The sequence below is a fragment of the Bidens hawaiensis genome, unplaced genomic scaffold, assembly GCF_021521415.1.
Source record: "Bidens hawaiensis isolate Kalapana, Puna unplaced genomic scaffold, B.hawaiensis_p1.1 tig00002602_1, whole genome shotgun sequence".
NCBI classification, from domain to species: domain Eukaryota; kingdom Viridiplantae; phylum Streptophyta; class Magnoliopsida; order Asterales; family Asteraceae; genus Bidens; species Bidens hawaiensis.
Genome location: NW_027491141.1, coordinates 2,083,002 through 2,098,007, shown reverse-complemented (window position 1 = coordinate 2,098,007; position 15,006 = coordinate 2,083,002). Strand labels below are relative to the sequence as shown.

The following is a 15,006-nucleotide window of genomic DNA, read 5'->3' as shown; positions in this document are numbered from 1 at the left end:
GTTAAACTGATGTTAGATTAATGATCCTGATGAAAATCCAAACATTCGTGTTGATTTTTATGATTAATTATGAAGATTTGAAGATTTCACCATTGTTGAAGCTTGAGTTGCAGTTTCCTACGATGTAACAGTGTTCCCCGGCGATCTAACTAAATTATCCTGCGAAATGCGTTTTTCCAGTGAACAGACCTGCTCCAACAACCCATTCGTTATGTTAATATAGCCATTCGTAAATGGTTTCTTAACGAATGAGACCATTCGTTATTGTTTGAAGGCCATTCGTTAACGGTTATAATGAATGTTGTTTCTTAACGTATGAGGTCATTTTTGTAACTGTTCTAACGAATGTTGATGGTTATAACGAATGAGAATGGTTATTTATAACAAATGTGGGTTCATTCGTTATTAGATCAGACGAATGTGATCTTTAACGTATGGGACCTCATTCGCTCAACTGTTATATCAAATGAAGATGTTACTTTATAACGAATGTGGTTTACATTCGTTAAATGTGTAGTGAATGTGGACTGGTTAATGTATATGCTCATTCGGTCAACCAATATAACGAATGAGGATGGTAATTTATAACGAATGTAGTCTATTCGTTCAAGTGTAACGATTGAAGGCACATTTTAATGTATGTGGACTTGTTGACGAATGGTAATCAAGTTAACGTATGAAGATAACGAATTAATGAAAGCTCATTCGTTATGTGTTAAGGTAAAAAATATTATAGAAAATTTTTCATAAAGGAACTTTTTCTGGGATATTTCTAGTGTATTGCTAACTCTTCTTTCAAAATTTGGTGACATATGTTCCAGCCGACTTTTTACGCGTATCTACTGGCTGAGGGGGAGACCACGTGTAATTTAAAGAGGAGTTTGTTTTAGATTTATGAAGATTGTTCAAGACCTTGCTGAATTTTCCAAGAAAAAGTGGAGATAAAACTTTCATATGAGTTTAATTGGCTTGTATCTTCCTACGTTTGCAAGGGTTTCTTGAAAACTTATTGCAATTCGGGTGGTATTCATGATTGCAAAGCTACAATTGACTAAGTTCAATACTTGACTATGTGGGATACGAGTATCTGTCCGTTTACTTCTTTCTGAGGGACTTTGATCCTGACTCTGTTGGCTACTAGAATAAATGGATTACTTATGTTGAGGGGTATGATTATCGAACGGGTTGATCTTCTTGAAAATATACGAGTCTTGTCATCGGATTGAAGAATTTGATCATTCAGGGTTTATTATTAGAGGTTGGAACTCTGAATCATATGCCTAAACATTAGTGCATCTTAGCGAATGGGATGTAGAAGAGCATCAAATAGTTTATTTGGGATACGCGTTATCAAGAGAGGGAAAACCGAAGTGAAAGATGTTGAATGATCGGGTTGTTCATGAAGATGTGTGACGAGGTTAAACGTAAAGATATGTTTTCTTTACCGATGCTGAAAGATAGCTGATGACTTGCTGCTGATTGGTGAAAGATTGAACTATATCATATGCAATGGATGATCGTGATGATCTCCAAGAGTAGCTCACTTTGATGGGGAGATATGATATGAGAAGCTACAAGTTATTGGTTTGCTAAAAAGATTTAATGATTTGTCTGTTGGCCCAAGCCCGAGAATCATCGGTCAAGGGGGAGTTTTAACTGATGATTTGTGGTTAAAAAGTTCAAGGTTGAAGCATTTGATAGCTACGGAAAAGGGGGAGTCTGTTAGTGCATGATTTGGTGTCTATATCCGATCGAATAAGTTAGATATTGTTTATTCTATATATTTATTGTAATATGGCCATTCGCTATGGATTGTATAGAGAAGGGTCCATTCCTTATAGACTAGGCTATTCGTTAAGTTATAAGCCCATTCACTATGGATTGTATAGCGACTGGAGGCCCATTCGTTATGTAATATAATGAATGATGGCTTATCCATTAAGGTATTACCCATTCATTATGTAGACATAGCGAATGAGGTTAACTTATCGAATGGGAGCTGATGGCCAATATATTGGCGGCTCCTGTTCATTGTACACCAGAGGTTTGAGCCTAAATTATCATGTGGCGTTACCATGTCGGATTCTCTCTAAATCTTCATAAGTTATTCACTATAATGAATTTCATCCATAATGTATTCAATTAAGTATTGGTTTAATGTATTCATCTCGTAATGTGTTGATGTATCGTGTTTGTGGCAAGATCTTGGCTCGTAACATGTTTCAATAATGTTTAATACAAATCCGCCGTATATGTAAGTAAAACATATCAAAGCATAAAATTCACACTTTCGAGTTCGATCAAGTCCAAATTAATAACATTGATCAACTCCAAATTAATAACATTATTTGGCATATATGTTATCACACTTATACCCGTACATGTCCAAACAACATATCTGGCATATAAGTCCTATATGCTGAATGAAACGTCAAAGCCCATATTTTTTGAAATTATCCATCAATTGAGAAATTCAATGACATAAACAAGTCACGTTCTTCCCTAATACAGTAATACCCTATCATTTTTATCAATTTCAGTTTAGTTTCATTTTTAGTAAGTTTAAGATCTATGTTAGATCTGGAACTGTTCAGTGATCAACAACCCAAATCAGATCCAGTATGCTTGTGTCAATCTATCCCCGATTAAGATCAACTATACGTCTAACATCATTTGTAGCCGAATAGATCAGGATCTGACAACTGTTTTCATCGAATAACCCTTTTACGATTATAATAGTGTGTAAATCACCAGTATAATCAACGTAAATGTTTTGCATGGATATGAAATGATGAACAATGAGAGAGGATTTTGAACGGATATGGCAACATACGGATAAAATGATTTTAACGTATAAGTAACAAGTATTTATATTGTTTACTTATCCGCCGTATATATCACTTAGACATATACGCCGTATATGTAATACATATACGTCGTATATGTTTGTTAGTGCATGATTTGGTGTTCGTAGCTGATCCAATAAGTTAGAGATAGTTTAGTCTATATATTTATTGTAATATGTCCATTCGCTATGGATTGTATAGCGAATGGGTTCATTCGTGATAGACTAGGCTATCCGTTAAGTTATAAGCCCATTCGCTATAAATTTTATAGCGAATGCAGGCCCATTCGTTATGTAATATAACGAATGATGGCTTATCTGTTAAGGTATTACCCATTCGTTATGGAGACATCACGAATGAGATTAACCTAACGAATGGGAGTTGATGGCCTATATATAGGCAACTCATGTTCATTGAACAACAGAGATCCGAGCCTAAATTATCATGCGTCGTTACCATGCCGGATTCTCTTTAGATCTCAATAAGTTATTCACCTTAATGTATTCAACAAAGTATTGTTTTAACGTATTCATCTTGTAACGTATTGTTGTATCGTGTTAGCGGATAGATCTTGGCTCGTAACGTGTTTCAATAAGTGGTATCAGAGCAAGCGGCTGCTCTCGATGCATCAATTTAAGGTGTAAATCTGGTCAGAATCGTGTTCTTTGTGCTCATCGTGTTTTTGGTATAATTTGGTCAGATTTGAATCAAATTAAGGTATTATTGTTAAAATTGATGGTAGATTCGTGTTTATTGATGAATTCCGAAGTCTCCTGTTGTTAGTGCACGGTTTTGCGTCTCGAGTCTTTGTATTTATCGATTATGTATTTGTCATTTTATTTATGTAATAAATGATTAAGTTATTAATGTAGTTCGTTAATGTATAGCCTAGTTCGTTAAGGATGTTTAACGAACTAGAGCTAAGTTAAATATCCCTCCTGATTCGTTAAGGATTTTTAACGAATCAGAGGGTGATTTGTTAAGATTATTCTATTTTATGTAATGTAACGAAGCAGGTGTCTAGTTCGTTACGGAATGTGTAACGAACTAGACCTGTCTTCTATATATAGTGGGTTAGTCCACTGTTTAATTTAAGTTTTGAGATTACATTAACGAATTGCTGTCCAATTCTCTCTCAATCTTCATCTTCATATTAATATTATCATTCACATGCATACAACTAATATATACATATACAACATTCAATCAAGAGTAACAAAGAACTAGATCCGTATGAGTTAATTATACATAGATCATATCTGTGTTTGGATTAATCCATGTTCAAACAAGTGGTATCAGAGCTTTCGGTACTCGTTTACGCTTGATTTGGTTGTTAATTGATGTTATTAGATTAATAATTGATAGTTTTTGTGTTAAGTTTCGGTTCAGTTTGATTTTAGATCAAATTGAAGTTTAATTGGATGATTATGGATGGTTTGGATTGGATTTGAGTACGGTAAGGTATTGGGAAGTTGTTATGTACTGGAATTGAATTTTGGCGCGAATTGAAGTATTTATTGGATTAGATCTGGTTAGCCGAAAACAAAGGTTTGGTTTTGGTCAAATCGGATACGAATTAAGTGTTTATTGCAATGTTGCAAAAGTCGCTAGGCGGCCGACCCCCTTGGAGGGAGTACTCGGAGTACTCGGGGAGTACTCGGAGGGTACTCGGACATGTTAAATATAAAGAAAATTAATTTTGGGTAATATATATATTTCAAATATCATAATTTTACTAATATTTATAACAAAATATCTGAATATCAATATAAATAAGAGAAATACATTTTTAAATATGAAATTCGTTCTTTAATATTATAGAAATACGAATTATGTTGTATTTTTCCATATCATCTTAGGCGCTAGGAGTATAGATATAGTCAACAAATTCTTAGACTATCTTCAATGCTACATGTGTCCTTAGGCACCTTTAACTGACACGTCATCTGTCATATAATATCTTTATAAATCCTTACAAACCTCAATTTCATCTCCAACCCAACAAATATCCTTAGGAGGGGCGGGGTGGTCCTTGATAGCCACCTCATCATGCGTTATATGCTTCGGAACACCGTCGCCAGTCCCCCCATCATGCGTGATGAGGATCCGGCCGTGATAGCGACGTGTTGAAATCCAAGAAATATGACCGTTGGGGGTTGGATTAATTAAAAAAAATATTTAACCTATATAAATAACTCAAATTCATCTTCAAATCCAACTCAAATCCTCTACTACAAACAACATTCTAACATCACACAAATGGAGGGTTCTAGGAAACGTGGTTCGGGTTAAAAAAAACCCATACCCTACCAAATGTTCGAAAAAATCTAGGTGAGCCGACGAGATTCTGTTTACAAGATGAACCCGACACAACCCAACCATTCCAACAACCTTTTCAACCACAACCTTTTCAACCGTTCCAAAACCAACCTTTTTAATTGCAATCTTTTCAACCGTATCAAACCCAACCGTTTATTCCACCTTTTTCTACCCAAAAATTATCCAAATAATGTTTTTCAAATGTTTCAATCTCAACCGTCTCAAATGTCCGTCGATCCACTAGACGATAATGATGTTATACATCAATTTTCACGTGAGTTTCGTGAAGAAGACGACAATGTGGATGAAGATGAAACCACGGAGGAGGATGGCACCGTTGCGAAGAAGCCTTGGTTGCCCGCAGAGGTGGTCGCCTTGACCAAGGCTTATTTACACGCATCCAAAACAAAAAAAAAACACGTAAACCAACAACAACAAAAAAATGTTATGGAGACGTGTTATGGCACATTTCGAAAAATTTCCCAGGTCAAGCGAATGAAACATGGATCAAATGACTTCCAAGTGGGGAGATTTGAATCGAAAAATGTCAAAATTTAATGCTTGCTACATCCAATTGGTAATTATTTTTTAAAATTAATTAGTTTATTTTTTTATAATTATAACTTTATATTTACAATTTTAATATATATATTTTTCTAACTGTTTTGTAGGCCCAAACTCCACAAAGCGGAGCGAGTGAGGCGACTATCATAAAGGACGCCTTGCGCGATTATGTCAAGATTTTCCGACATAAATCTATTCCCCACTTGGAAGCGTGGGAGGTTGCGAGACATCACCCGAAGTGGGAACCGATTCCCGTGGTCGACATGGACGGACTGACGGCTCCATGGAAGAAAGGATCTTCTTCAAAAAGATCAAAAACTTCCGAGTCCGGGAACTACACAACGTCTACCGACGGTTTGTCAAGCAACATGCCGAACATGAACTTGAACAAGCAACCCGGAGACGATCCCGACGAAGACATACCCACACCCACACGGTCGTATCGCAAGAAAAGTGAAGAATCGTCAAGATTAGGAAAGGAATCGGTGGCCGAAGAATTCAACGAATATAAGTCGGCTAAGTTGGCGGAAATGGCCGAGGCGAATGAGCAAAAGAAACTAGCTCTTGATTTAAAATTAAAACGTAACGAGGCGTATATCAACTATTTGAATGAAAACCAAAAACACGCCGATTTAACATTCCTCCTACAACCGCACAAACATCTTGACGAACCCTTTAGATCAATCCGACTTCAATGCAAACGCTAGATATGCGACAAGTGGGGTTGGGCTAGTCCGTAGGTTTTTTTTTCGGTTTTTATAATTTATTTATCTTTGTAACATTTATTTAATCTTGTATTCTTTTTTATTTAATTAAACCTTGTTTTAGTATTTATTGTATAAAATTAAAAAAAATCAAAAAAATTCATCACACCATCACACTACCACCCCCACTAAATTCCATCACTAGTGATGGAATGTGGTGGGGTGAGGTGGCACACCACCATTGGGTGTGGTGAGTGATGGATTTGGAACCACCCAACCCCCCTTAGAGCATTCACGTTCAAACGACTAAATTTGGTGATTGGGGTTTTTATAATTTAGGGAATGACTTAGGGTGTTTTGAGTATATGAGAGAGAAAATAGAGTGATTTTTCTTTATATTTGAAAAACTAATGTTCACCCCTTATAATTTTCAATATTTGTTGAAGTGGTTGAGTGAAAGTGACAGAAATGTTAATGATAAAGGTACAAGAAAAATATTATTTAATTAAAAATAGAGAGAAAATTTAGTAATTTTTAGTGTAATTTTGAATTTAAAGATAGAGGATTGGATGTGTATGCTCTTACCGTCTTTAATTTCCACTACATCATCCATCCATTACACACAACATTTACATAAGAGTTTTTTTTTTTACTTTGAATCCACCTCATCTTCAAAACGCAACACAAACCAAAGCCCCTTGTGAAAGGGCTTAATTGCTAAGTACAAGTTCCTACAATGGCAAGCAAAGGGCTCCAAAGAACGACCAAAGGCTTATTTTAAGTCATACATGTGAGATAGTCTTATAGGTATAATTCATTCATTCAATAAAGTCAACTTGATTTTCTTTTTTAAAGAGAGACAGAGACAAGTAATATACTAATAATAAAAATATACAATATACTAAGGATTACTCTTATTGGTGTTTATATATATATATATATATATATATATATATATAAATATTAACATACTCTTTCTTCTCTATTTCATACACAATTCATACTCAAATTCTTCAAAAAATCTAGCAAAATGAATCCTAGAAACAACCTGAACCAACCGAATCTCGTGGATGTGAGTAAAGAATACGAATCCCTAACATCGGCCTGGTTACATGAAGAGGCCGCATTATTGCAACGACAACGAATTGAAAAAATGCGCGAATATTATGGATATTAGTTTTTTTTAAGTTATGAATTTTTTTATTTTAGTTATGTGTTTTTTTAATTTTTAGTTATGTATTTTTTTTGTATTTCTTTTTAATTTTAATGCATTTTTATTTAATTATTTAAATAAATTGGTTTTTATTTGTTTAGTTTAATTATAAAAAGAAAATAATAAAAAAAAGATACTGTGAGCCCAGTTTTTAGCCCCTACACCATTACACCCCAAAAACAAATTCTCACTATTTGCTAACTGGGCGCCACGTGTCGCAATTCGCCCCCATTTGTATCCCCTCTACTACGCATAGCCTTATTTGTATACGTTATCTTGAGTTCTTCAAGATACTTGCGTTTTTTCTACACTTGACTAGGTTATTTTAAGTAGTTTAGGATAGTACATAACAAAATCGTTCCTTTGAATACCTAAAATTTCAGGTGCTTAAGACGAGTAAACAAATATGCCCCTAAAATATAAACTTAATAATCATATATAATAAAGTCAATAATGTGTGTGATAACAATCGATAAAAGAAAAGTATTGTAGTAAAATAATCCAAGTTAAATACTTTGAACGAATTTTGAAGCTTTTCTAACATTTTTGGAAGCCACAACTCTCTCGATCAACTCTCTAATATGTCGTTCACAATAGTCAGCACTACCAATCCTTTAAGTCTTACTTGGGATATGGTGGACCGTAAGTAGGAATTCAACATCAAATTTTAAAGATTTTCGCCGATAGTAGTGTTACTAAAATAATCAGCAACACTATACTCAATTTATGCATTAGGAAGAAAAGAAAACATGTTTCATATTGTTTAAAGTGCTTATATTAAGTAACTAAAATCAGAAAATTCATTCCAATGAGCGACCATAACCCAGAAACATAACTTCTAACATTATAGTCAGACCAAGATCATCTCACATTGCCACTACCAAAATTCTGGTCATAAAATTGGATTATGTCACCTCATAAAATACTTAAAATCTCCATATCACTACTTCAACCGACCTCGTTTCGAGATTTTATGATCCTTGTTTCAAACCTCTAGGCGACCGCCGAACCTTAAACATGCTATCCTTACCGGAACCATTCACACACTTCTTTGGAGTATTTACCGAACCACCACTTGCCTTCACGTCTTTACCAAATTCATTATTAGAATAATAAGAACAATGCTCTTCAAAATCATTAGGCAAAGAAGCCATATCCAGCTCAAAAGATCCAACCGGTACACCAACTCGTTCACCACCGGTAAGTTTTGCAAACGGGACCTGATGAGAAAACCTAAACCAATCATTAGATCGAATCTTATGATCACCAAACCCCGCCCCGATTGATCTCTGAAACACACTAATAAATCCTTTCACTTTCAACAACAAACCAACAGATATACAATCATTATCAGCTTCTACAATCTCCACAATATCAAATTTATATTCGGTATGTTTTTCGGGATCCAAACTCCAATTAATATCCCAGTCTTTAAAAACTGCCCAGATTTCACCTTTTTGAGGACTAATAACATACGAAGATCTACTCACTTTCTTACTAACTACCTGATGAGAAAACATTAGACGGTCATTTGTTTCCTCGGTTTGCCCAAACACAAACTTCCCACAACCAACAGGTAATCCTTCTTCGGCCCATTTAACTTCAAGTTCATTATCCGGGTCGGATTCAAACCATGTGATTCTCAGCCTAAACTTGGATGAATAAACTTTTTTAATTTGCGCATAGAATCTTGGCATCGAGTCAAGCGAGTCATAACATGCCCAGATTTGACCAGCTGCAAAACAATGTTTTTCTTTATCCTTGTCAAAGTTGGTAAAATCTTGATCTGCACAGTCTACAAACACCGGCTCTGAATCAGGTATTAAATCACCGCCAGGTGTCGCCGCCTCTCTATTCAGCTTCGGCTTACTGTTTGGCATGCTGACATCAGCAAGTTTTGATCTTTTTTGAGAAGTAAACTCACCACCACCACTTGCTGCCTCATTTTCATCAGAACTAATTGAAATAGATTCTACCACCACCTTTTTTCTCTTTTTGTTCGCACCAGGACCACCATTACCACCGCCACCTGCCGCCTGCTTTTTATCAAAACCATTTTCACTAGTCTCTGATGTAATCTTCTTTCCTGTTTCCATTGGCTTCTGCACACTATTAACCCTCGGTTTTGTGACCTCATCTTTTTTAATATTTTGGTTAACTTTTTCAGCTTCTTCACCCTTTTTCTGTCTAGAAACAGGATTTGATCCAAGATTTACACTCTGCGCCTTCCCTTTTGCAGCACTGTGGGCCCCACTGAACCCTTGTGGCCCAATTTCATAAGCAAGAAAGAGCTTTGAGCAAGTTTGACACCGTAAAGGCCGATTAACAGATTCTATGTAATACTGATACTTAACGCTACAAAATGGACATTGTGTCCAGAATGATAAATGTGGTGTTGACCGTTGATCATGATTCACAGTCACACCTGGGGCACTTTTGAATTCAGGCTTTTGACCCGCATAAGTTTGACTTTTTTTATCCTGTTGAATCTTTATAACAGAAGCGTCTCTACACTTAATGTCATAAACCAATCTTTTACCTTTATCCGAGAGTATCATATTTGCTTCACCTATAAGTTTAAACGCTGCTTCGGCCCCAGGGAACTTGTTTTTGTCAGGATGAAGTGCAAGTGCAAGTTTTCGGTATTGTTTCCGGATGGTTGTGTCATCAGCTGCATTTTCAACTTGGAGGATTCCATATAAATCTTTTCCAGCATCATATATTGTTTTTTGAGCGGCGCAATGAATGTCACAAACTGAAATTAGTTGGGATATGTTATCGAGTTCAGGGTATAACTGTTTGGCTTTCAGTGCAATCTTTCGAGCACCTTCAAAATCATTTTTCACCATTTTTTCTTCTGCAATTTTCTGGGCCCTGTGGGCCTCATCTTTGTTGCAGTCCATTCCCAATATAATTTATGAATGATGTGGCATTCTGTTGTCATATAAAGAGATTATAATATAACAATGTTCTTCCTCTCTGCAATTCACTTGAGATCCCAAACTGAATACACAAAAAGAATGTTGAAACTCAATACCGGTTTCAGCTTTTAAGTATAATATAGTGTACGTGTAACCAACAAATAGCAGAAACTTGTTTCCATAAAACCAATAGATATATGATATACAAATCGCACTCATAACATAAATATTTTCGATCAACGTTAACAAGCAAAGCATACCATGGTTATATCATATTGTACATCTTCCATTAATAAGCAGCAGTGCAAAAGAAGCATAAATCATAAGCTACATACTAAACTGAAACGCTTAAAACAATGATGATACCTAAATATGAATCTGGTTTACTAAGCATTTAATGTGGTAAAAAGTCAGGGATATTGGTAATTTTAATATCATGCAGAAGTTATATATACATATATAAAGAAATTTAACAGTAACAATTATTCAGTATACTCTCCTGCCATTAACCTTTTGCAACTTACTTACAACACTAAGAAAATGAGAATTAAGACTTGAGAAAACTGATCATTGAAAATGTAGTTGATATTATGGGTACCGATATCGATGAAAACAAAACAAAACAGCTATCATCAGCAAAAGGAGAATACAAACCCTAATTATTTCTACCAAACCTTCAATAGCAAAACCCTAATTTGGATTAAAATATGCAGCATAGTGTGTGACTGAGAAATTAAATGGACAACTTACAGAGCGAGCGAGCGAGCGATTGATGATAGAGAAACAAAGATTACTGGATCTGAAAGTCAGCCAACAATAGAATTTCGGCAGCGGGAAATAATAATAATAATAATAATAATAATAATAATAATAATACTAGTAATTTTCAGAATTTAGTTTTGCCTCTAAAATGAAACAGGGGGAAAATTAGGGTTTATGGCTTGTACCATGTGTATCGGTTAGTTATAAGAGTACGAGTTGGTTTCTCGAATAGACCGATTAATGTTGGATTCGGATAATAATCAACTTATGCCGCTTTCGGGAACGATAGCATACAAATTAAGATTTTATATAGGGTACCAGATAAATCTTGATTTGAATCATCATTTTTTTTGTTACTCTTGCTCTTTCTTTATCCGGGATATATGATCCCCCAAAAAATAAACAGGTATGGAAGCTTTAATTGTAAACCACGATCGAATCTATGGAAGCATTGGTTTATACATTCCTATTAGTCTCGACTCTAGGGATAATTTTTTTCGCTATCTTTTTTTGAGAACCGCCGAAAATTTCAACTAAAAATTAAAAAATTCAATGATTTTTCATTATCGCAATTGAAGTAATGAGCCTCCCAATATTGGTAGGCTCATTACTTCAATTAGTCCCCATGTTCCTCGAATGGATCTCTTAGTTGTTGAGAAGGTTGCCCAAAAGCGGTATATAAGGCGTACCCAGTAAAACTTACAAGTAAACCAGATATAAAGATGACGACTAGGGTTGCTGTTTCCATTATTATATAATTTCAAGACCACAATGGATTTATGATAAGATCGTTTATTTACAATGGGATGGTATACAAAGTCAACAGATTTCAATGAATAAAATAGGATTTATGGCTACACAAACTGTTGAGAACGATTCTAAATCTGGCCCAAGACGAACTACTGTAGGGGCTTTATTAAAACCCTTGAATTCTGAATATGGTAAAGTAGCTCCTGGGTGGGAACGACCCTTTTGATGGGCGTCGCAATGGCTCTATTTGCGGTATTTCTATCTATTATTTTAGAGATTTATAATTCTTCCGTTTTATTGGATAGAATTTCAATGAATTAGATCTATAAGAACCCCTAAGTCCTAGCTTTTAAATAAAAAATGAATTCATTAGAGCTCGGATTTCTAGCTCTTTCTATTTTGGTAGTTTGATCGTGGAATTTCTTTGTTTCTGTATTTCTAGAATATGAGTGTGTGACTTGTTATAATGGATCCTATTTATAGTACAGAGAATGGGCTTGTCATCTTGATAGAGATGGTTCTCCTTCGTCGGATATTTATTCTATTATCTGAAACACGGAATATATTAAATAGATTAAGAAATATTTGAACTATGATTCATACTTAATATTCAAACCTCACGGCCAGACTTCATAAAAATTTCCAAGAATTAGAATTTAGAAATATAAATTGAAATTGTTTCTTCTTTCAAATTTCAAATTTCAAAATTTTTATACTTATTTTGACTCAAAGATAAATCTTTATTCGGATTTTTGGTTATTATCTATTCGTGGAATAAGCGATGATCCGGTGGTTCTTACTCAGGGAATCTTTGGGCTTAACTTAGTATTTTTATTGAATGATCGTGGTTCTAGTATGAATCTGAGGTTTGAATCGATTCATAGGGTCTTAACAAGAGAATTCCTATAAATAATAAATAAAACAAATCAAATAAAAAGAAAAAAATAGGGAAGAGATAATTCAAGAGGCCCGTAAGGATCAAGATTTTGAACCTGTTCAAAATCACGATCAATTCCTTTTTTGTTTGTCAGTTTCGGGAATATCCCCATTCATATCCCCATGCCGCCTAAAATTCTAGGAATTCTTTGATAGTTAGAATAGATTCAGAGACCCGGCCGGCTGATCCGTTTTAAATTTGAAAGATTTCGATAAGTACTTTTCCTATTCTTTCTATGTCGTAGGGTTAAAACCAAAAAAATATTTGTTGTTTTCTCGATTTTTTCTCACGTTTTCGATAAAATCCTCTCGTAAAAGTATTTTAACAATACTTTGGCTGATATTAGTAGATGCTACTCGAACCGCGCTTTTTCTATACTTATCGGCATTTCGTATAGAGGTTATTATGTCAGCAATAGTATCACTACCCATGATTAATTAAAATGATTGGTGCCTCCAAATTTGGATATAATCAACATGCTTTTTTACATATTTTTTTTAGGAATTATGAATATTCATTTTGAAAGGTATATACGTGAGACAAAATCTACTAAATGAATCTTAATCTATTTATTTTAAATACCCTATATAACCTATAACTATAACCTATAACCATATCGTGGTCTCGTTTTATAATACCTCGGGAGATAATGAAACTATTTTAGTAAAATTGAACTGTCTCAATTCTCGGGCAATCGCACCAAAAACTCGAGCTTCCTTTGGATTTCCTTCTTGATCAATCACAACTGCAGCATTGTCATCATATCGGTATTATCATACCGTTGTCACGTTTAAGTTCTTTACAAGTACGTACAATTACAGCTCTGACCACTTCTGATCTTTCTAGAGGCATGTTTGGAACTGCGTCTTTGATCACAGCAACAATAACGTCATCAATATGAGCATATCGACGATTGCTAGCTCCTATGATTCGAATACACATCAATTCTCGAGCCCCGCTGTCATCTGCTACATTCAAATGGGTCTGAGGTTGAATCATATCATTTTATTTTATTTTTATCTTTTTTTTACAATACAAAGTTCTTTACAATAAAAAGTTCGAAGAAAAAAAGAAACATTATTTGTTCAAAAAAAGAAACCTGCACCCACTATTTTTAAGGCCTATTTCTTTTTATCCCGAAATGATGAATTGAGCTCGTATAGGCATTTTAGACGCTGCTATTGAAATAGCTCTTCTGGCTATATTTTCTGTTACTCCACCCATTTCATAAAGGATTCGACCTGGTTTAACAACAGCTACCCAATATTCGGGAGAGCCTTTACCTGAACCCATACGTGTTTCTGCGGGCCTTACTGTAACTGGTTTATCTGGAAATATACGGACCCATATTTTTCCACCGCGACGTGCATTTCGTGTCATTGCTCGTCGACCTGCTTCTATTTGTCTAGATGTGATCCAAGCGGGTTCAAGTGCCTGAAGAGCGTATTTACCAAAACAAATAGTATTACCTCGATAAGACATTCCCTTCATTCTTCCTCTATGTTGTTTACGGAATCTGGTTCTTTTGGGGTTATAGTTGATGGTTTTTTTTGAATTCCATCTCTGATGTGAGAGTTTCTTCTCATCCAGCTCCTCGCGAATAAATCAATTCAAATTCAAGATTTTGAATTCAGTTCATATAGAAAATAATTTGAATTAAGTTTAATAAGTAATATACTGAATCATGGATTTCATTTAATCTAGATCAAATATATTATTAATTTATATATCTTTTTTTTATTAATTTGTATATATTTTTTTATCGATAACTAAATCTAAATATATTAAATAACTATTTTTTCTTTTTTTTATCTATTTTTTATTTATCTATTTTAGAATGTTTTATAATGTTAAAACAAATCATTCTTTTGTTTTACTCTTTATCGTATTGGATTGACCCAATTTTAGCAATCCAAGAAAATAAAGTTTTCGCGGGCGAATATTTACTTTTTCCATTTCTATTTCAGTTCTCTCATTAGTTCATAATTTT

At 34.6% G+C, this 15,006-nt stretch overlaps 1 protein-coding gene and 1 pseudogene across 1 annotated transcript; both read right to left on the bottom strand.

The window, feature by feature from the left end:
* Positions 1-8,353: 8,353 nt before the first annotated feature.
* On the bottom strand, positions 8,354-10,636 carry LOC143620549 (uncharacterized). The gene has a single exon (XM_077092224.1). The coding sequence runs from the start codon at positions 10,547-10,549 to the stop codon at positions 8,618-8,620; it is 1,932 nt and encodes a 643-aa protein (XP_076948339.1). The 5' UTR covers positions 10,550-10,636; the 3' UTR covers positions 8,354-8,617.
* A 2,983-nt stretch (positions 10,637-13,619) lies between these two features.
* Positions 13,620-14,507, bottom strand: LOC143620560 (uncharacterized; annotated as a pseudogene).
* Positions 14,508-15,006: the final 499 nt, after the last annotated feature.